Genomic DNA, 17,250 nt, shown 5'->3' with positions numbered 1-17,250 from the left:
CAATTCCGTCCCCCTCAATACGGTTTCTTTTTGTATGTGCTACTCTACACTTTTCCTATCTCTATGAATATTACCGCACCTCTCTATGGCACCGCCTGCCTCTCCGACGTCGCTCGTGTCATGTGATCGAGTAGGAAGTGGCGGTGGCTGAGTGCTCTGTGCGCGTGCGTGAGGGGCGAGCGGCCAGAGGCTGGGGCCGGCGAGGAAAGGGATGGATGAAGAGAAAAGCAAAAGCTGTCAGACAACGACACCTCTGGGAGGCTGAAGGTGCGCTAGGAAGGCCCAGGGTCCTGAGTTCAAATTTCACCGCAGCTGCAGGATAATAATAATAATAATAATAATAATAATAATAATAATAATTAATAATTAATAATTTTATTATTTATACCCGGCTCATCTGGCCGGGTTGCCCCAGCCACTCTGGGAGGCTTCCAACACATATAAAAACATAACAATCATTCGGGGAAGGGAAGCTGTGATTTCCTGTAGCCTCAAGGTTCATGTTGAGGCTGCCGGCTTGTCTTCTGTGTCTTTAGCAGCAGCTACATATACAGAAATGTAACAGGTGAAGATTTTCCTCAATTGAAGATAAAGCTATGCCAGAAACTATGTGTTGGGCTGTTTATAAAGGGCCTACCCAACAAACTCTTTGCAATAAGTTGATAATAATATCAATCCATGTTAGAAGGTTGTACGGATAACGGAGACAGGGTATCTAAAGCTCTTTCAACACTTGACCTGTGCTATATAAAGGATAATTACTTATTATTCTATTACAGATACCTGCACAAGATTGGCCAATTTGTTCATTTCAGTCAGTTCATGAAACAATCGGTTTGATGTTGCAGTTTTGATTTCAGCTAGTTTTCAGGAGGAAATATATAACTGTGTGCAAGAGGGAGAAATGGAGAACAATAATGTGAATTTGGAGGACATGGAGTTATATCTGTTAAAATATTGTGCTGAGTTTCCCTTTCTTCCTATGCAAAATGCATTTGTTTGGGGTATAACTTAGTCCCCTAGACCTTACTTGGCAGGTATTATCAAATAATGTTCTTTAGGATTCCCTGTCCATCCAGCCCCTGGCTGTCAGCAGCAGGGCTTCATGCAGTGGCATAGCTGATGCCACTTCCAGAGCCCTGCCACTCTTGCTAGCCAGGGCAGAAGGTGGGAGGGGCAGAGAAAAATACCCTTTTGCTACACCAGCTCCTATGTTTTTATGGTCTGATTTTGTTTATTTGCAAATGATTTACAAATGCTTAGATGGGCTGTTGTGTGTGTTTGTATTGTTGATTTTGTTCATCACTTATGAAACTGCCAAAATAAAACATTACTTACATAGAAGAAGGAAAAATTCTAAACTTTTCATACTCTTTAAATATTACTGCATAATTTGGAGCTCTTGTCTCAAAATGCTTCAGATACCATAAGCCTTTCAGCTTATTCAGCTGAGACAAGAGAAGTTTCTTAATAAACCTTCTACGTGATGAAGAGTGGATAGGTAGGAGTTACTCTCCTCTTGTAAGACTGGAACTCTGACATATTCAGTGAAGCCGAGTGTTGGAAGATTCAGGACTGGCCAAAAAAAAAAAGCATTTGTTTTCACAGAGCACATACCGTATTTTTCGCCCTATAGGACACACCGTCCCATAAGGCGCACCTAGTTTTTTTTGGGAGAAATAAAGGGGGGAAATTATTTTTTCCCCAGGCACGGGGCTGGGGCGGGGGAAGCCCGAGCTTCCCCCAACCCCAACCCCCAGAACAGGCAACTCTCCGCAAGCCGTGGGAGCCCGGCGACGGGCTCCCGCGCCTTGCGGAGAGCTGTGCGAAGTCTGGGCGCGCTGAGCTCAATGCGCCCAGCCTTCGGCATGCAGGCAACTCTCCGAAGGGCCGTGGGAGCCCGGCGCGGGCTCCCACGGCTTGCGGAGATCTGCGCGAAGCCTGGAGAGGGAGAGGGGTCGGTGCGCACCGACCCCTCTTGCTCTCCAGGCTTCAGCGAAAGCCTGCATTCACCCCATAGGACGCACACACATTTCCCCTTCATTTTTGGTGTTACATTCAGGTCATGCTTGGGGCTTCCCACTGTGAGGAAAGGCTCTTCTTATGTTCTTAAGATCTTAGTTTAAAATGTGTGTGTCATTCAGTTCTGCGGGTGCTTTAATAGTTTTACAGTGGTACCTCGCAAGACGAATGCCTCGCAAGAAAAAAAACTCGCTAGACGAAAGGGTTTTTGGTTTTTTGAGTTGCTTCGCAAGACGATTTTCCCTATGGGCTTGCTTCGCAAGACGGAAACGTCTTGCAAGTTTGTTTCCTTCTTCTTAACACCGTTAATACAGTTACGACTTGACTTCGAGGAGCAACTCATAGAACGCGGTGTGGTAGCCTTTTTTGAGGTTTTTAAAGACTTTGGTGATTTTTGAAGCTTTTCCAAAACTTTCCCGACACCGTGCTTCGCAAGACGAAGAAGATCGCAAGACGACAAAACTCGCGGAACGAATTAATTTCGTCTTGCGAGGCACCACTGTATTTGGAATAGCAATGCAAGAAGATTAGATTAGGGCCTCCAGAATAGTGTTCAAGCATGTGCGGAAAAAACGCAGTTTCATGCAGGTTACGTAGAGCAAAGCACTAATAGCCTATTCGGTGCTGTCATGTTCACTAGTAATAAAACATACGCTGCTGTTTTTCTGAAAGGATCCACTTGATAAGTTTTTGCTTTGCTGTTCAAAGGGCACTGACGACAAGGCAGTGGAATGGAGTCCAGGTGCTGTAGTCAGCCTGCTCGGGGGGCCAAGCCAGCCATGTATACATTCCTTCTAGGAGGCACCTTTGTTACCTTGGGATCAAGTCGTATCCTTCTAATGAAATACTCTGCCAATGAAGGTATGCTTGAATATTTAATTCTATATGGATAACGACATGATTGATTAGCATGCTATCTGTCTTCATGCTCTCTACTAGCATGAGGCTACAATATTATCAGGGAATGTAAATGGTCCTGATTTTTTTAATCAGAATTACCTGGCAATCTGTTTTCTTTCTTCAGAGCCATGAAGACCAGTTGTAATAAGCCCTCTGTGTAGTCAGATAACTTTTCTGTGACATCAAGCAGAACTACCAGCATTTCTTTTATGTCACTTGATATATTTATCTGCTCCTTTTGAGGAAAAGGGTAAAAGAGCATTAGTAGTGATTTGGGGGAGGCAGGGCAATGTGTAGACTACAGAAGCCTTACCCCTTGAACCTCAAAGCCCTTTTTTAAATCTGCCAAGCTTTCTAACAGCCACAGCACGAATATTTTCATGCATTCTTCACAGCTGTATGGCCTGAAAACTTGGTTGTTGCATTAAAAATGAAGGCAGCATTTGCTGGTGTTCCAAATCCTACATCTGCATCTGTGTTGAAGATACATGCGCACACAGGTCGCCTGTTGCTCGTTTTTTCTTCTTCGGCGTAGATATTTGTAACGTACTGTATACCCTCTATTTTTTCAGATAACCAGTATGATTATCTTCCTGCAACTGTGAATGTGTGCTCGGAATTAGTTAAGCTGGTGCTCTGTCTGGTAATGGCACTCTGGGTCACCAGGAAAGGTAAGCTGTTACGGTCGGGTTCTTACATGATATTTAGCTACAAGATTGTCCTCCCTCATTGCTTACGATGTATCAGTGGAATTTAGACAGCTATAAGATGAATCTGTCCTACATTGTCTGTACTCACAAAATATGGGATCTGTGAGGATGCAGTGTTGCTCTGCTGAAAAGTACTGTTTTGGGAAGTGCTCCAGCTCAGTGGTGTGGGATGCATGCATGCAGATGGTTCTGTGTTCAGTCCCTGGCATCTCCACGTAGGACTGGGAATGCCTGCTGTATAAAACCATGGAGTGGCATAGCTAGTCAGTGTAAACAATAATGAGCTTGATGAACCAATGGTTTGACTTTGTATAAGGCAGCCCTCTTGCCATTAGTAGTTAGTCACATGCTGCCTTTGAACTTAGGAGTTCTGTAAAGCCATTGATAAACCTATTCTTCGTGATTTTTACTAATTCCCTTTTAAAGCTGTGTAGCATTCAAAGCTATTACTTGCCTTGTGGGCCAAATTCATGTTTCATCACATGATAAAAGTGCATACATTGTGACTTTTCATGTGGAGTCATTTTTGGGTGGAGGTTTGTTTGAAACAGTTCTTTGAAAAACTTGAAGATTGCCACAACAGAGAGAACACTTGCAAAGTAGCCTTTTCCCTGAGGGCAAGCTATTTCACACAAGTGCCTCAAAATGCTAAATTTATTTGGTAAAGTTGCCATTTAAATGCCTTTAACACATTGGGAAATCAATCTTAGCAAGAAGATCAAGAACCTAGTGACTGGAGATTGGATTTCAAAGAACATGACTGCAAGCATTTAGTCAAAACATATTTTCAGGAAAGCATGGTATAGTTTCATATTTGAGCCTGCCCAGGAGATTCCCAAACTGTGAATTTTATTTATTCAAGTGTTGTGCCTCATTAAACTTAAGAATAAGGGCAAAAGCTGGAGTGGGGGGCTTGTTCCCCTCCAGACATTGTCAGACTCCAGCTCCCATTAGCCTGAGCCAGCGTGGCCAATGGTAAGGGGTGATGGGACTTGTAGTTCAGCAAAGTTTGGTGGGCTGCAGGTTAGCCACCCTTGTGTAGATATGAAGCAAATTAAGAGTGTTTAACTGATTTCCCCCCTTTCTTCCCTATTTACTCCTTTTTTAGGAGGTTATTCTCATAGTGGATTTGGCTGCAGCTCATGGAGGCAATTGAATAGCTACGTTAAGTGGTCAATTCCCGCCTTCCTCTATTTTCTGGATAACCTGATTGTCTTCTATGTCTTGTCCTATCTCCAGCCAGTAAGTAACACTTTAGAAATTCAATGTGTGCTTTATGCTCAAGGTTTTTGTAAACAGAGAATGTGTCCCATACCATGCTTACTATTAACTTGTACCAAGTTATGGTCAAGTCAACGAGACTGCAGGGAACCTCTTTTTTCACTTTTTAACCTGTTGAGATAAACTAACAATATCTCAGTAGCTGAACTGGATGCTTAGGGTAGGCTCTGCCAGAGCTACAGTACAAGAGGGGATGGATTAATCTTAAGGGAATTGACGCCAGTCTTACCTGGAGTATTGTGCCCAGTTATGACCCAGCGATACAGGGCAGGTTCAGACGGTATGTATAGCCTAGGTTTGTTTTTGTTTTTAAATGGGGACAGTTGCATGTCTTTCAAACCTACAAGTTCAAGGATGGGCTATTTTCCCCATTTAATTGAGCCATGGTGAAAAAATTGCATATGATATTGGTCATAAGGAAAAGAGCAGTGTTCTAGAAAGGTAGGAAATATGACTGGTTCAAACATAACAGTGGTTCATTCATTGGGTTGGAAATAAGCATCATGCTAACACATTCCCCCCCCCCCCCCAAATGGATCTCCAGCTGTTATTGGACTACAACTTTCATCATCCGTAGCTAGCAGGAACATTGGTCAAGGATGATGGGAACTATGATATCAAGATTAGTGCTGACCTTCCTGATAAAAGGGCATCGAAGACTGATGGTTCTCCCATTGCTAGGTTGCATTTGGCATGTAACATTGCTCCTCAACTTCTTTTTCTCTAGGCCATGGCTGTGCTTTTCTCAAATTTTGTCATTATAACAACTGCTCTCCTGTTCAGAATTGTGCTGAAGTAAGTAGCAATGGAAGCATGTTTTCATTAGTCAATATTTTTCTTTCTTTCTAGTGTTGGCATTAGAATTCACCAAGATCTCTTTAAATCAGTTATAAACAAGAATATAAAGGTGTTTGAAATTTTAAAGCAAGTCAAAATAAATTCAGTAATGTATTAGGTCTTTATGCGTTAATGAGCATGCTATTGATGCTGAGTGAGCTTGGTTCTTTTGCTTTGCTGGTTGTTCATAACAAAACACATGTGCTTTGGTCCCAATGAATGAGACAGAATTTCATTTGAGTAAACTTGCTTAGGACTTTCAATAAGCCTATGCAGCAGGTACAAATTCTGTCACCAACATTACAGTTTAATTTAAAGCGAAGCACGGGTAAGCTTCCTGTCCTATGTATTTAGTTTCCTTCAGGATTTCTGTCAGAGCTAGTCCTCAGTGTTTCAGATGGCCCTTGTGTGTTGACCTGCATTTAGAGTCCGCAAAATGATGGCTTTAGTAGTCTTGTCATGATATTCTAGCTGAGCCATATTCTAGATAGGGATGGATTCTCTGATATCCTTATGTCCACCTTCCTACAGTTTCAACAAATACAAAATAATTCAATCTTTATAGTAGGTGAGAGAGATGGATGCTCGAAAATGCTGATTGCAATCCAGGTCCTTGAGTACAGCATACCTGCAATTTTCTGTCTCCTGGTTTATGTGTTGTAGCATTGTAAAGGTTACTTTTGGGGAGCTGAGAAGAGATCGTGTCTGTGCAGCTACCTCGGCAAAGAAGACGGGCAGCATATTTCTACCCACGGCTTGTGCTGTTTGGGATTGACTTGCTGGGTTGCTTCGTACCTGTCTGTGTACACTGGGTGTCTTTTTTTTTTTTTTTTTTTTTGTCTACACACAGGCGGCAACTCTCCTGGGTGCAGTGGGCGTCCCTGCTGATTTTGTTCCTGTCTATTGTCGCCCTGACGGCTGGGACAGGAAGCCACAAGCATAGCTTGGCCATGCATGGGTTCCATCACGATATCTATTTCAGCCACTCTAACAGCTGCCTGCAGTATGCCAGCCTGGAGGAAGAGTGCTCAGGAAGAGAGAACTGCACAAGAACGTGGCTTTTCCCCAGCTTAAGCTGGAACATCACTGCTGCCACTGGAGCCCTGAGAACCATTCCCCTTGGGCTAGGACACCTGCTCATCCTGGTGCAGTGCTTCATCTCTGCCCTGGCCAACATCTACAATGAAAAGATATTGAAAGAAGGAGGCCAGTTCAGTGAAAACATCTTTGTACAGAACACCAAGCTGTACCTCTTCGGAGCCATGTTCAACGCCCTGATTCTGAGCTTGCGCCCCGAAAACAGGCGCCGGATAGAACACTGTGGGTTCTTCTATGGGCACAATGCGTTCTCTGTCGCCCTTATTTTCGTCACTGCCTTCCTGGGGCTCTCTGTGGCTTTCATCTTGAAGTTCCGAGACAACATGTTTCACGTTCTGTCTGCACAGGTCACCACCGTGATCATCACCACGGTGTCTGTCTTTGTTTTTGACTTCAAGCCTTCCCTGGAGTTCTTCCTGCAAGCTCCTGTGGTGCTCTTGTCCATATTCATCTACCATTCCAGCAGCCCTCGGTGCGTGGAATACACCACTCAGTGGGAGAGGAGCAAAGTTGGTGGAGGGCCCTGGGAGCGCTCCAATGGGGTAAGGCTTGGGAAGGGGCTTGTTTTGAGTCCATTGCGTGGGCCGGCTGACGCCATCCCACCACCACTGCAGTTGCTTTGACGTAAGAGTTTGGATTTGATATCCCGCTTTATCACTACCCTAAGGAGTCTCAAAGCGGCTAACAATCTCCTTTCCCTTCCTCCCCCACAACAAACACTCTGTGAGGTGAGTGGGGCTGAGAGACTTCAGAGAAGTGTGACTAGCCCAAGGGCACCCAGCAGCTGCATGTGGAGGAGCGGAGACACGAACCCGGTTCACCAGATTACGAGTCTCGCTCTTAGAGACTCTGGCTCTCAGAGGTTTAGGCTTTAGTGGTTTAGCTGCAGGTCTACCCCTTTGCAAATGAATGGCTCTGCTTCACTTGCTTGCAGTGCTGCAAACCCATGCTTTTGTGAGGCACCTGATGTCATTGTAGACATTTCCAAGCCACCCAAGAATGTTGGCTTGGTGTCATTGTAATAGACATCTGTAGAGCTGAGAAATGACAAAATGTGCTGGCAGCAAGCCAGCCACGTGACCCAAAGTTAACTGCGCTTACGGCTATTGATTTCAGTGGGCTTAATGCTGTGTTGAATTATAGCCGCTTCTTTGTGCAAGTGGGCACCAGAGGGCGCTGTTGGCAGTTAAAGCTGCTCTTAGGTAACATTTGTGCACACTTGAGTGAACGCTTTATAGGGATAACTTGGAAGTCCTATAGGAAGAGGGAGCTTTCACATCTGCATCCATGAACAGGATCTTGGATTTCTGCTGGCTTCGGTTTGCAGATGCAGCTCCCCAAAACCTGTGCAGGTGATTAAATGTTTCCATTAACAAATCATTTCATGACTGTCAAGTCAGAGCTTCTCCTGCTCCTGCTAGATGCATCTGTGTGGTACCTTTGCAGAATAATATGGAATACAGTTAAATTTTATTGTCCTGTTGCTGAAATAAAATTCTGGATATATCAGTGCATGTCAAACTCATCAGCAGTAGCTTATAAAAATATTATTCAATTGATACAAAAAGAGGGGAGTAAACAGTCTTACCTTTTAATACATATCAGAGCAAAAGTTTCAGCAGAGATCTAAGATAGGCGTAGTAGGACATATGGAAAATATGTAGGATCTGTGCTCCAGGGTGCACTCGGATGTATTTCCCACTGTATTTCTTGAGGTAAGCATGCATAGAATTTCAGCCTTAGCATCCAAAAGAGAATTAAAACCCAGCTGCTTGGTTTTATCACTTTCACTTAATTGTTTCAAAGTAACCATTTGTTACAACTGACCTTGCATGATCTTCACTCTGATGATTTGCTCAGGATGACAGTAAAGTTTTGCTATGCAACCTTCACAGGCAGCTGCTTGAGCTGCCACCTGCTGCTTGTTTCCATTCAGCCTTCCTACTTGCAGTTCAGCTCCTAATTCTTAATAAATGGCTTGTAACAACAAATATTTATAGACCTTTTAGGCTTATAAAGTGTTCTTAATTCATAGGCATCCATATAAACTCAGAGCCAGCACCACATATTTGGATGACTAGGCACCTGGACTTCTTTGTGTCCTAGTCTGGTATTTTATTTGTTTCAGCATTTGATCTGATTCATCCCAAGGGGATTAACTTTAACTACAATGAATGGGTAGTTCAGAAAATGATGTTATAGTGAATTGGGAAAGAACATGCTTCGAAAGAGACACACTGAAGCATAGCTTTGGCACAAGCAAAGGGCCTTTATGCCATATAATGCGAACAGGTGAAGGTGAGGGACACTGATCAGTCCAAGAGCTACAGTCTGTCCTGGGCAACCTTCTGAAGGCCCCATACCTGGGGTGGGCATGGCCAGAGGCACCAAGTGGGTGGAACAATGGGTGTGTATCTTGCCTTTTTACAGTAGGCTATGCAGGTGGCGCTGTGGGTTAAACCACAGAGCCTAGGACTTGCCGATCAGAAGGTTGGCAGTTCGAATCCCCGCGCCGGGGTGAGCTCCCGTTGCTCGATCCCTGCTCCTGCCAACCTAGCAGTTTGAAAGCACGTCAAAGTGCAAGTGGATAAATAGGTACCGCTCCAGCGGGAAGGTAAACGGCGTTTCTGTGCGCTGCTCTGGTTCGCCAGAAGCAGCTTAGTAAATAAAGCCAATAAAGCGAAATGAGCGCCACAACCCCAGAGTCGGCCACGACTGGATCTAATGGTCAGGGGTCCCTTTACCTTTACAATCAAGCCATGGGGTTTCTAGACCCACATATTTCCTTCCAGGCAAACATGGCATTATCGCAGCTCAAGGACACATTCCAGCCAGGCAAAAGCACTCAAGGAGAGCGCAGAGCCAGGCCAGCAAGAAGTGTGGCATTGGGAGGAATGTGACCTGGAGAGAGTCCCAAGGAGGCCTTGAAGGACAGCGTTTGGCCCTCAGGCCCCAGGTTCTCCAGCCTCAACACAGATACATATGAATTATCCTATAAAACCAGTCTGCTAACTCTGGAGTTCTCTCTCTTTCCCCCAGTCACCCACCCCTGATTCCTGGCCATAAGAAACCCCAGCTGAAATGAAAAGATCTTGCAGCAGTTCCAAAATATACCCAGGTCAAGTGAAGCCCATGATTGTGGGTCCTGTTACAAGAATATTCTATAAGTTGCTGTCACTTCACAAAGCTGAAATATTTAGTGCTTACTTTAAAACCCTGTTTATTATCAATTGAAAATGTTAACCAAGCATAGACTAATGTTGCCTTTTCACTCTCTTTCCCCTTTCTGTAGGATGGAGAAGAACTCGAGAGACTTACGAAGCAAGACAGTGACCATGATTCCGAAGAAGAGGCCTTATAGGCTGGCTTTGGATTTTTGAAGTACAGACATTCTTATTTAAGAAAATGAAGTTTTACCCTGGGAGGTGGGGGGAGGTTCGGACCATGACCAACAGGTGGAAGTTTCTTCTTTCTTTTCCGCTAAGGTGGGATTTTAAATTGTGTTTTCATAAAGCTGTGTAAGGTAATATATTAACTACTGTGAAGGGGTTTTGAAGAGGGAAGGGACCTATTTATAGAGGATGAGGATAATGCTATCCATGGCTCTTAATGAGGACTCCAGGATCAAATACAGGTGCCTCTGAATACCTGTTGTTGGGGATTAGCAGCCTTCATGTCCTGCTCATGGGCTTCTCATAGTCATCAGGTTGGCCATGGTGAGAAGTGGGATGCTGCGCTTTTGGTCTGATCCAGCACAGCTGCTGTTATGTACTTGACTTCTGTAGTTCACGAGAGTGAAGAATTCCTGCAGAAAGAGAGCGGTCGGCAACGGTTGCTAGTTCAGAATGATTTGGATGAAGAGACGTAGAACTGGAAGCATCACTTGGAACTTTCTCACTTGGTTCTTTCACATGAATGTAAGAAAGCATTAATGCTACTGAAGTTAACCGAGGTACCTTGGTTCAGAGCAAATGTAAATGAAGAATCAATAGATGGAGGCTGTTCATCTTACAGTATTCTGGAGAGAAGAGCTGTCAAACTATTCACAATTGTATGCCACAAACATCTAAGGATTTACTCATATTTCAGGGGTACTTGAAACAGTGTCAAATGTGTCTTTACCACCATGTGTGTATGCTGTTGCCACTCATGGTTCCTGACACACATTTCTGTGATTTGCACAGTTGAAGAAGTGCATTTGTCAGACGCACAACCATGCTTTTAGATGTAGATTTAAACTGTTTTACAGGAGCAGCTTTAAAGTCCTACCCAGAGTAGACCCACTGAAATTACTGGACATAAACTAGTCATAATCATTAATTCCAGTAGTTCTTTTCTTGGATAAGAGTAGCATTGGATATCACTAGTACCGTGTGAAGTGGAGCTCAGTGGTGGATGCAATTGCAATATAGTAATCCAAAGCTTACATACTGAAGAACATTATATACCCTCCTGGTGTTTATGGTGCTATGTTTTACACGTGAGTATTGGGTATCCTTATACTTAAGCCTGAAAGTTGTTGTTGGGATATCTAATGCTGCTTCTAAAGCAAAGGTGGGAATGTTGTTGGGACTCACAACTCCCATCTGTTCTACCCAAAATTGCCAGCGGTAAAGTAATGGTAGAGTTACAGTTCACCAACATTTGGGGGGCCATAGGTCCCCCCCACACACACACGATGTGGGCTCACGATGATTTTCTCCCCTCCTTGTCACAAATCAAAATTGTCATCCCGCTGATGGATCCTTAGAACCCAATGAGCTTGTTCACATTTTCAAATCTGATAAGCACTGAATTAGGAGCATAGGATGTGCACGAGTTCCTTTCATCTGTGTGCAGCCCTTTTACACGAGCTGTGAAACAAACCAGGAAGCTGCACTTAATCATCGTTTCTCATGACGATTCCATCTCCCTGAGTATCGTTAACGGCTTCCAAATCAGCCAGGATTCAAAAGCCAACTTTAAACTATGGTTTCATATCCTGTCTTCTTTAGAAGCCACTAACCATATTTTCCTAGTTTCAATGTATCCGGAAGATGATATATTAACTGAAACTTCCTGGTTTGTTTCACAGCTCATGTAAAAAGGCAGAGCACAGATGAAAGGAACTTGTGCCTGTACTGGCCTATTCTTGCCACTTGAAATGGCAAGCTGCGGTGCCTCTCCATATTTGATTTTGGCATAAGTGCCCCCTCTGCCTTTTGTCCCTTAGTTCTCTCTCTTGTCCTCTTTAATGCCTGTCTCTGTGTAAAATACAACTTTTCTGTGTACTACAACTGTGTAAAAGTGCAGCACAGGGACAAAAACCTGAGGGATAAAATAAAAAGTAACAAAGAACAATGTTATGGACGTAGGCTTAGAACTTTTAACGATGCCTTTTGTTAAGTATGATTCAAGTAAATGCATGTTTTGTAATTTAACTAGGGTTCATTCAGGGATGAGACTATGTATAAAGGAAGTAGTATGAACAGAAATGGGGCGAGGAGGTCGCGTGTTTCCGATTTCTTTTCTCTTGTATTTTTTAGAGAGCCAGTGTTGTGCAGTGGTTAAGAGTGGTAGTCACGTAATCTGGTGAACCAGGTTCGCGTCTCTGCTCCTCCACATGCGGCTGCTGGGTGACCTTGGGCCAGTCACACTTCTTTGAAGTCTCTCAGCCCCACTCACCTCACAGAGTGTTTGTTGTAGGGGAGGAAGGGAAAGGAGATTGTTAGCCGCTTTGAGACTCCTGAAGGGGAGTGAAAGGCGGGGTATCAAATCCAAACTCCTCCTCTTCTTCTTCTTCTTCTTCTTCTTCTTCTTCTTCTTCTTCTTTTGGGGGGGCTACAATATAATTTGAAAATCTTGGTAATACTTGAACTGTCACAGCTTCAGTTTTACACTTTCAGCCCGAGTCCCTATTTGCCAAAAAAACAAAGAAACCCAGCAACAAAGCAGTGGGATGGGAAGAAATACAGACCCCTATCTTGCAGAAGTAGATAAATACTCCAGGAAGTGGTGATCTGATCATATAAGCTGCTGCTTCTTATTGCACAGATAACAACTCATTTTTGTGTCTGTTGATGGGAAAGTGCAGCTTCTTTGGGTTTCTCAGACTGTTTTATGACACTCCTAGAACTCAAAAGTATATGGGAACAAGTCTAAATGGAGCATTCTTTTGAACCTGGCTTATTTGTTTGATCAGAGTTTGAAATAAGGAGTTAATTGCTCCTAAGAGCAGCTTTGAAGCAGGTGTGGTTTATGTGGACAGTGGTTTTGATTGTGCTTTAGTTCCTCATTTGCATTGATAGCCTTGCTGGTAAGACATCTGTTCCGTTGTTTGCTAGTGTAACAGAACAGGAGCTTTCTGGTGTACACTCTTTTGTTGTTGCTATTCAGCTGCCTGATTCCCTTATAGTGCCTGGTGTTAACCAAAATGTGGGACCTCTTTGTGGTGTTTTCATTGTTTTACAGCCCACACGGCCAAATAAACTACAACGTAAATGGATTTTGGATTTTTGTGTGTTTGTGGGACGCGGGTCTAAACCACAGAACCTAGGGCTTGCAGATCAGAAGGTCGGTGGTTCAATTCCCCGCGACGGAGTGAGCTCCCATTGCTCGGTCCCTACTCCTGCCAACCTAGCAGTTCGAAAGCACGTCAAAGTGCAAGTAGATAAGTAGGTACCACTCCAGCGGGAAGGTAAACGGTGTTTCCGTGCGCTGCTCTGGCTCGCCAGAAGCGGCTTAGTCATGCTGGTCACATGACCCAGAAGCTGTACGCCGGCTCCCTCGGCCAGTAAAGCGAGATGAGCGCCGCAACCCCAGAGTCATCAGTGACTGGACCTATCGGTCAGGGGTCCCTTTACATTTACCTTTAAGGCTAGAAGATGCATGAGGAAAGAAGACGTTCATGGATGATAAAGCAGAAATTCAAAGCTTCTTTTTTTACAAAGTGGCAATCACACGAATGGGTGTATATGCTGCCAGTAACTGCATATGAATACTGTCAGGGGTTCAGGAGCAGAGGCAAGGGCAAGGGAGGAAACAGAGAGCGAGGGGGAGGAGGCAGAAGAAAGGATGAGTGATGACGACGACCCGAGATCTCCGAGTCTTTCCAGTGAATCAGAAGATTCACAGAAAGGAGCACCAGTGGCCAGGGCAAGGGGGGAGCCTAGGGGAACACCCCAGGAGGAAAGGGCCAGAGGGAGCTCAGAGGGGAGCAGTTGGAAATCGGGACCAGTGTCACCAACAGAGAGCAGGGGAGAGGAAGGGCGTCAGGTATCAAGCGCTGGCAGCTCACAACAGGAGGGAGGGCACGAGTCAGGAGTGGCCACACCTCCATCGGGGAGCGAAGAAACGGTCAGACGGAAAGTGGAAGGTTGGGCGTGCGCGCCAAGTTCAAATGCACAGGAAGGTGGCGCAGTAAGCAGCCCGGAAAGGGAGCCAGGTCCTAAAGCCCGGCGCAAGGAGGCAGGAGGGTCCGGGGGGTCGGCGTCAGAAGAATCCAGGAAGGAAGAGACCCAGGGGGGCAGAGGGACCCAGAGAAGAACAGTCAGGCGGAAAAGGTGGAGTAAGGCTAGGATATTAAGTTGGTGCACAAGGGGCGGAGACTCAGACGGAGCTTCGCCGGTCTGACCCATAAGACGTAGAGTTGCACGCAGCAGCTGGAGAATGGAAACTGTAACTCAATAAAGACTTTTACAAAGTGATTGCTGGCTAGCGTGATCCTCTGTGAGCTAGGATCTGGAAGCATCTCTGACAAATACAGACTGTTCTGTTAATGGAGTTTTGTCAGCCACATCAAATTGATCCACAAATTGGGTATCCACTTTATCCAGGTATTATTAATACATTGGATACTCTGGAGTCTCCTGGGGCAAAACAGGAGTAAAGCCTATGGTGACTTGCCCAAGCAAATAATGCCCTTAGTTGTCCCTTTATTTCAATCCAGGACACAGCCCAAAGAAAGCTAAAATACTGAAAAACAGCTTAACCTGTAGACCAACCCACATTTTATAACAGTCCCCTATTAGCCAAGGGTCATACAAGACAGGGAAAACAAATATTTCTCTAAGAATATAGGACCAGAGGTTTCATGGTAACCTTTCCTGTGCCCAAATCTCCCCTGCAAATCCCTGCATGGCTATTGTGTTATATGTGGGGTGGGATAGAGTACTTTTGTTGCCATGATTGGAAAGAAACCAAGCTGCAGCAAAAAACTACCTAGGATAATTTGGGGGAGGTGCTGGAAGGCTTAAGTTTCTCCTGCCTTTCAGTCAGTCCCCTTCAGATGCCCCCCTGCTCCTCCATTCATATTAAATGCAGACAAGTTGAGAAAGCACATTTTTTTCAGTGTAAAATGTAGTTCTGCCCTATGAGAGAGGAAACTTTGCTTTGTTTGGCTTGTGTGAAATTTGATTTTGTTAAAAATATTTCCAAATAAAGATTCCAGATGCTTATTTTCATTAATAGTACAGTGGTATCTTGGTTCTCGAACTCAATCCGTTCTAGAAGTCCGTGCAAGATGTGGCTTATGATTGGCTGATTGGCCCCGGAAACAATGCCGACAGCCAAAACAGACGTCCGGCTTCCGGAAAATGTTCACAAACTGGAACACTTCTGGGTTTGCTGCATTCGGGAGCTGATTTGTTCGTCAACTAAGCCGTTTGGGAACCAAGGTACTACTGTAGATAGCTTGCTTTGCAACGGAAACTCCTAGTACCAAAAAATAAAAAATAACACTCACCAAAAGAGTTGAAGCTTGAACTACTGTTGTGCAGTTTACTTTTAGTACTTTCCACTGCATGTAATGTGCATTTAAATTGCTTGGGTCTCCTCACTTTGACCACAATTATAACTGTCCTTGCTAGTATGTTTCCAGAAAGCATTTGTGAGGCCATTAGCTTCAGATTACATTTCAGTTAAAGAAGCAAAAGGCAGAGAGATTTTTACTTAAACATTCCCAGAGAATTTCCTCCCATAAAAGGTCTGCACTTATAAATTTGCCTAACACAGCCTGAAGATTGACATTAAACAGGAGTAGTTAGTTAGACTTTCAAACCACATATTTTGGGCTGTATTCAACTAACTCATTGTGCTAGCAGAAGCCAGTACAATTTTCACTTTCCCCTCAATCTCCCTCCCAAATCTGTTGCAAAGGGTTGTGAGAATCTGCAGAAATAGCACTGGGCGGGTGGGAGGACGATCGGGGACATTGTTTCAAGCAGACATCCTTGCACTTTAAGAACAATAATCTTACTGCTATACTTAATACAGGTCTCTGTCTCCACTTGTGCACTGTGCATGAATACCAAGGGAAACCCTCACTTTTCTGCTGTGTTTTGCATTCCTCTGTAGTAATTTATAATTGATATTGGCCTGGTTTGCACATAATGGTAAGCCATTATTTGTTTAACAAAAGTGGATTTTTTGAACACCTAATCCCAGCACAACAGATTGACGGGCGAATGTGAAGCCATTGGTATGTTGTTGCTTTATGAACCATGGCTTATTTTTAATTTTTAAAAAGTAGCCAGGATTTGATGTTATGTTCAAACCCAACACCTTTGTTTAGCCATGGCAACCCCACCACAAGATGCTTGTCAAGCTACAGAGGCATGAGTCAAGAGCAGATGGAAAAGAAACCAAGCTTTGGAGAAACAAATTGCAGGGGGTTGTATTGGATTGGGGAGCCTTCCAACTCTACAATTCTATGAATTCATGGCTTGTTTGCTTATCTGTGAGATGACTCAACAATTCCATGGCATTCCTCAGTACCATGAAAAATATACAATGTAGCCACACCACTGCAGAAATCACTTAGAAGTTACTTGCACATGTTGTCTCATAACTTTCTTTCTAGGAAGGCTGGAGACCGTAGTAGTAGTAGTAAAGCAGCTCAGAGTCTGGGACACCTGCCCAGGTGTGCCACTAGAAGCCTTCATAGGTACCATGGCACCTTCGGGCACCAGATTGGCAACACTTGGTCTACTGAGAGGGCTCACGATTGAAATATGTGGTACGTTGAAACAATAGCCCCTGGCATAAATTCCTTCAAGGTGCCAATTTATAGGAATGCTGTTCCCAGGGGGGTGAAATCAGCAGGACTTGTCCTAGAGTTGAGATGAGTCTTTGAGCCCTTTTGTTAATCTGCTAATATACTGCTGATTTCTGGGGTTTTTTGCTTAGGTTTCTAGGATGCATGTCTCAGTTTCCTTAAAGAACTCTCTAAGAATGACTCAGCTTTCCTTGCCAAGGCAGGAGGATAACTTAGGATAGGGAGAAGATGTCTTCCTCCTTGGAAAGTGCTGTTATTCTACCTCGGCTGTCCCACAGGCAGGACCTTCGCTGAGCTGAATGTCTTCCTGCCTTCAAAGGGAGAAAAACTCTTAACAAGATAAAGAGGCACAGCTAAAGCAGCAACATG

General features: G+C 44.3%; 2 protein-coding genes across 3 annotated transcripts in view; one reads left to right on the top strand and one right to left on the bottom strand.

Moving 5' to 3' along the window:
* Positions 1-17,250, bottom strand: part of CCDC80 (coiled-coil domain containing 80) — a 39,474-nt gene that overhangs the window by 4,090 nt on the left and 18,134 nt on the right. The window lies entirely within an intron of this gene.
* SLC35A5 (solute carrier family 35 member A5) lies at positions 118-17,106 on the top strand. Of its 2 annotated transcripts, XM_082221027.1 has the most exons (8): positions 118-267; positions 2,731-2,883; positions 3,495-3,593; positions 4,741-4,874; positions 5,641-5,708; positions 6,601-7,390; positions 10,141-10,229; positions 17,013-17,106. In XM_082221027.1, the coding sequence occupies exons 2-7, from the start codon at positions 2,754-2,756 to the stop codon at positions 10,207-10,209; spliced, it is 1,290 nt and encodes a 429-aa protein (XP_082077153.1). In that variant the 5' UTR covers positions 118-267; positions 2,731-2,753; the 3' UTR covers positions 10,210-10,229; positions 17,013-17,106. The 2 variants fall into 2 exon arrangements, with proteins under 2 accessions (XP_082077153.1, XP_082077152.1); XM_082221026.1 differs by lacking the exon at positions 17,013-17,106 and having other exon boundaries at positions 10,141-11,109.

The sequence above is a fragment of the Podarcis vaucheri genome (genome assembly GCF_965113315.1).
Source record: "Podarcis vaucheri genome assembly, chromosome: 4".
Lineage (NCBI taxonomy): Eukaryota > Metazoa > Chordata > Lepidosauria > Squamata > Lacertidae > Podarcis > Podarcis vaucheri.
This window is presented reverse-complemented; position numbering and strand designations above follow the sequence as displayed.

Coding starts and splice junctions, on each gene's coding strand:
- SLC35A5 (XM_082221027.1), top strand. CDS start 2,754: ATGGAGTCCAGGTGCTGTAGTCAGCCTGCTCGGGGGGCCAAGCCAGCC. Junction 2,884..3,494: donor GAAATACTCTGCCAATGAAG/GTATGCTTGAAT, acceptor CTATTTTTTCAG/ATAACCAGTATGATTATCTT. Junction 3,594..4,740: donor ACTCTGGGTCACCAGGAAAG/GTAAGCTGTTAC, acceptor CTCCTTTTTTAG/GAGGTTATTCTCATAGTGGA.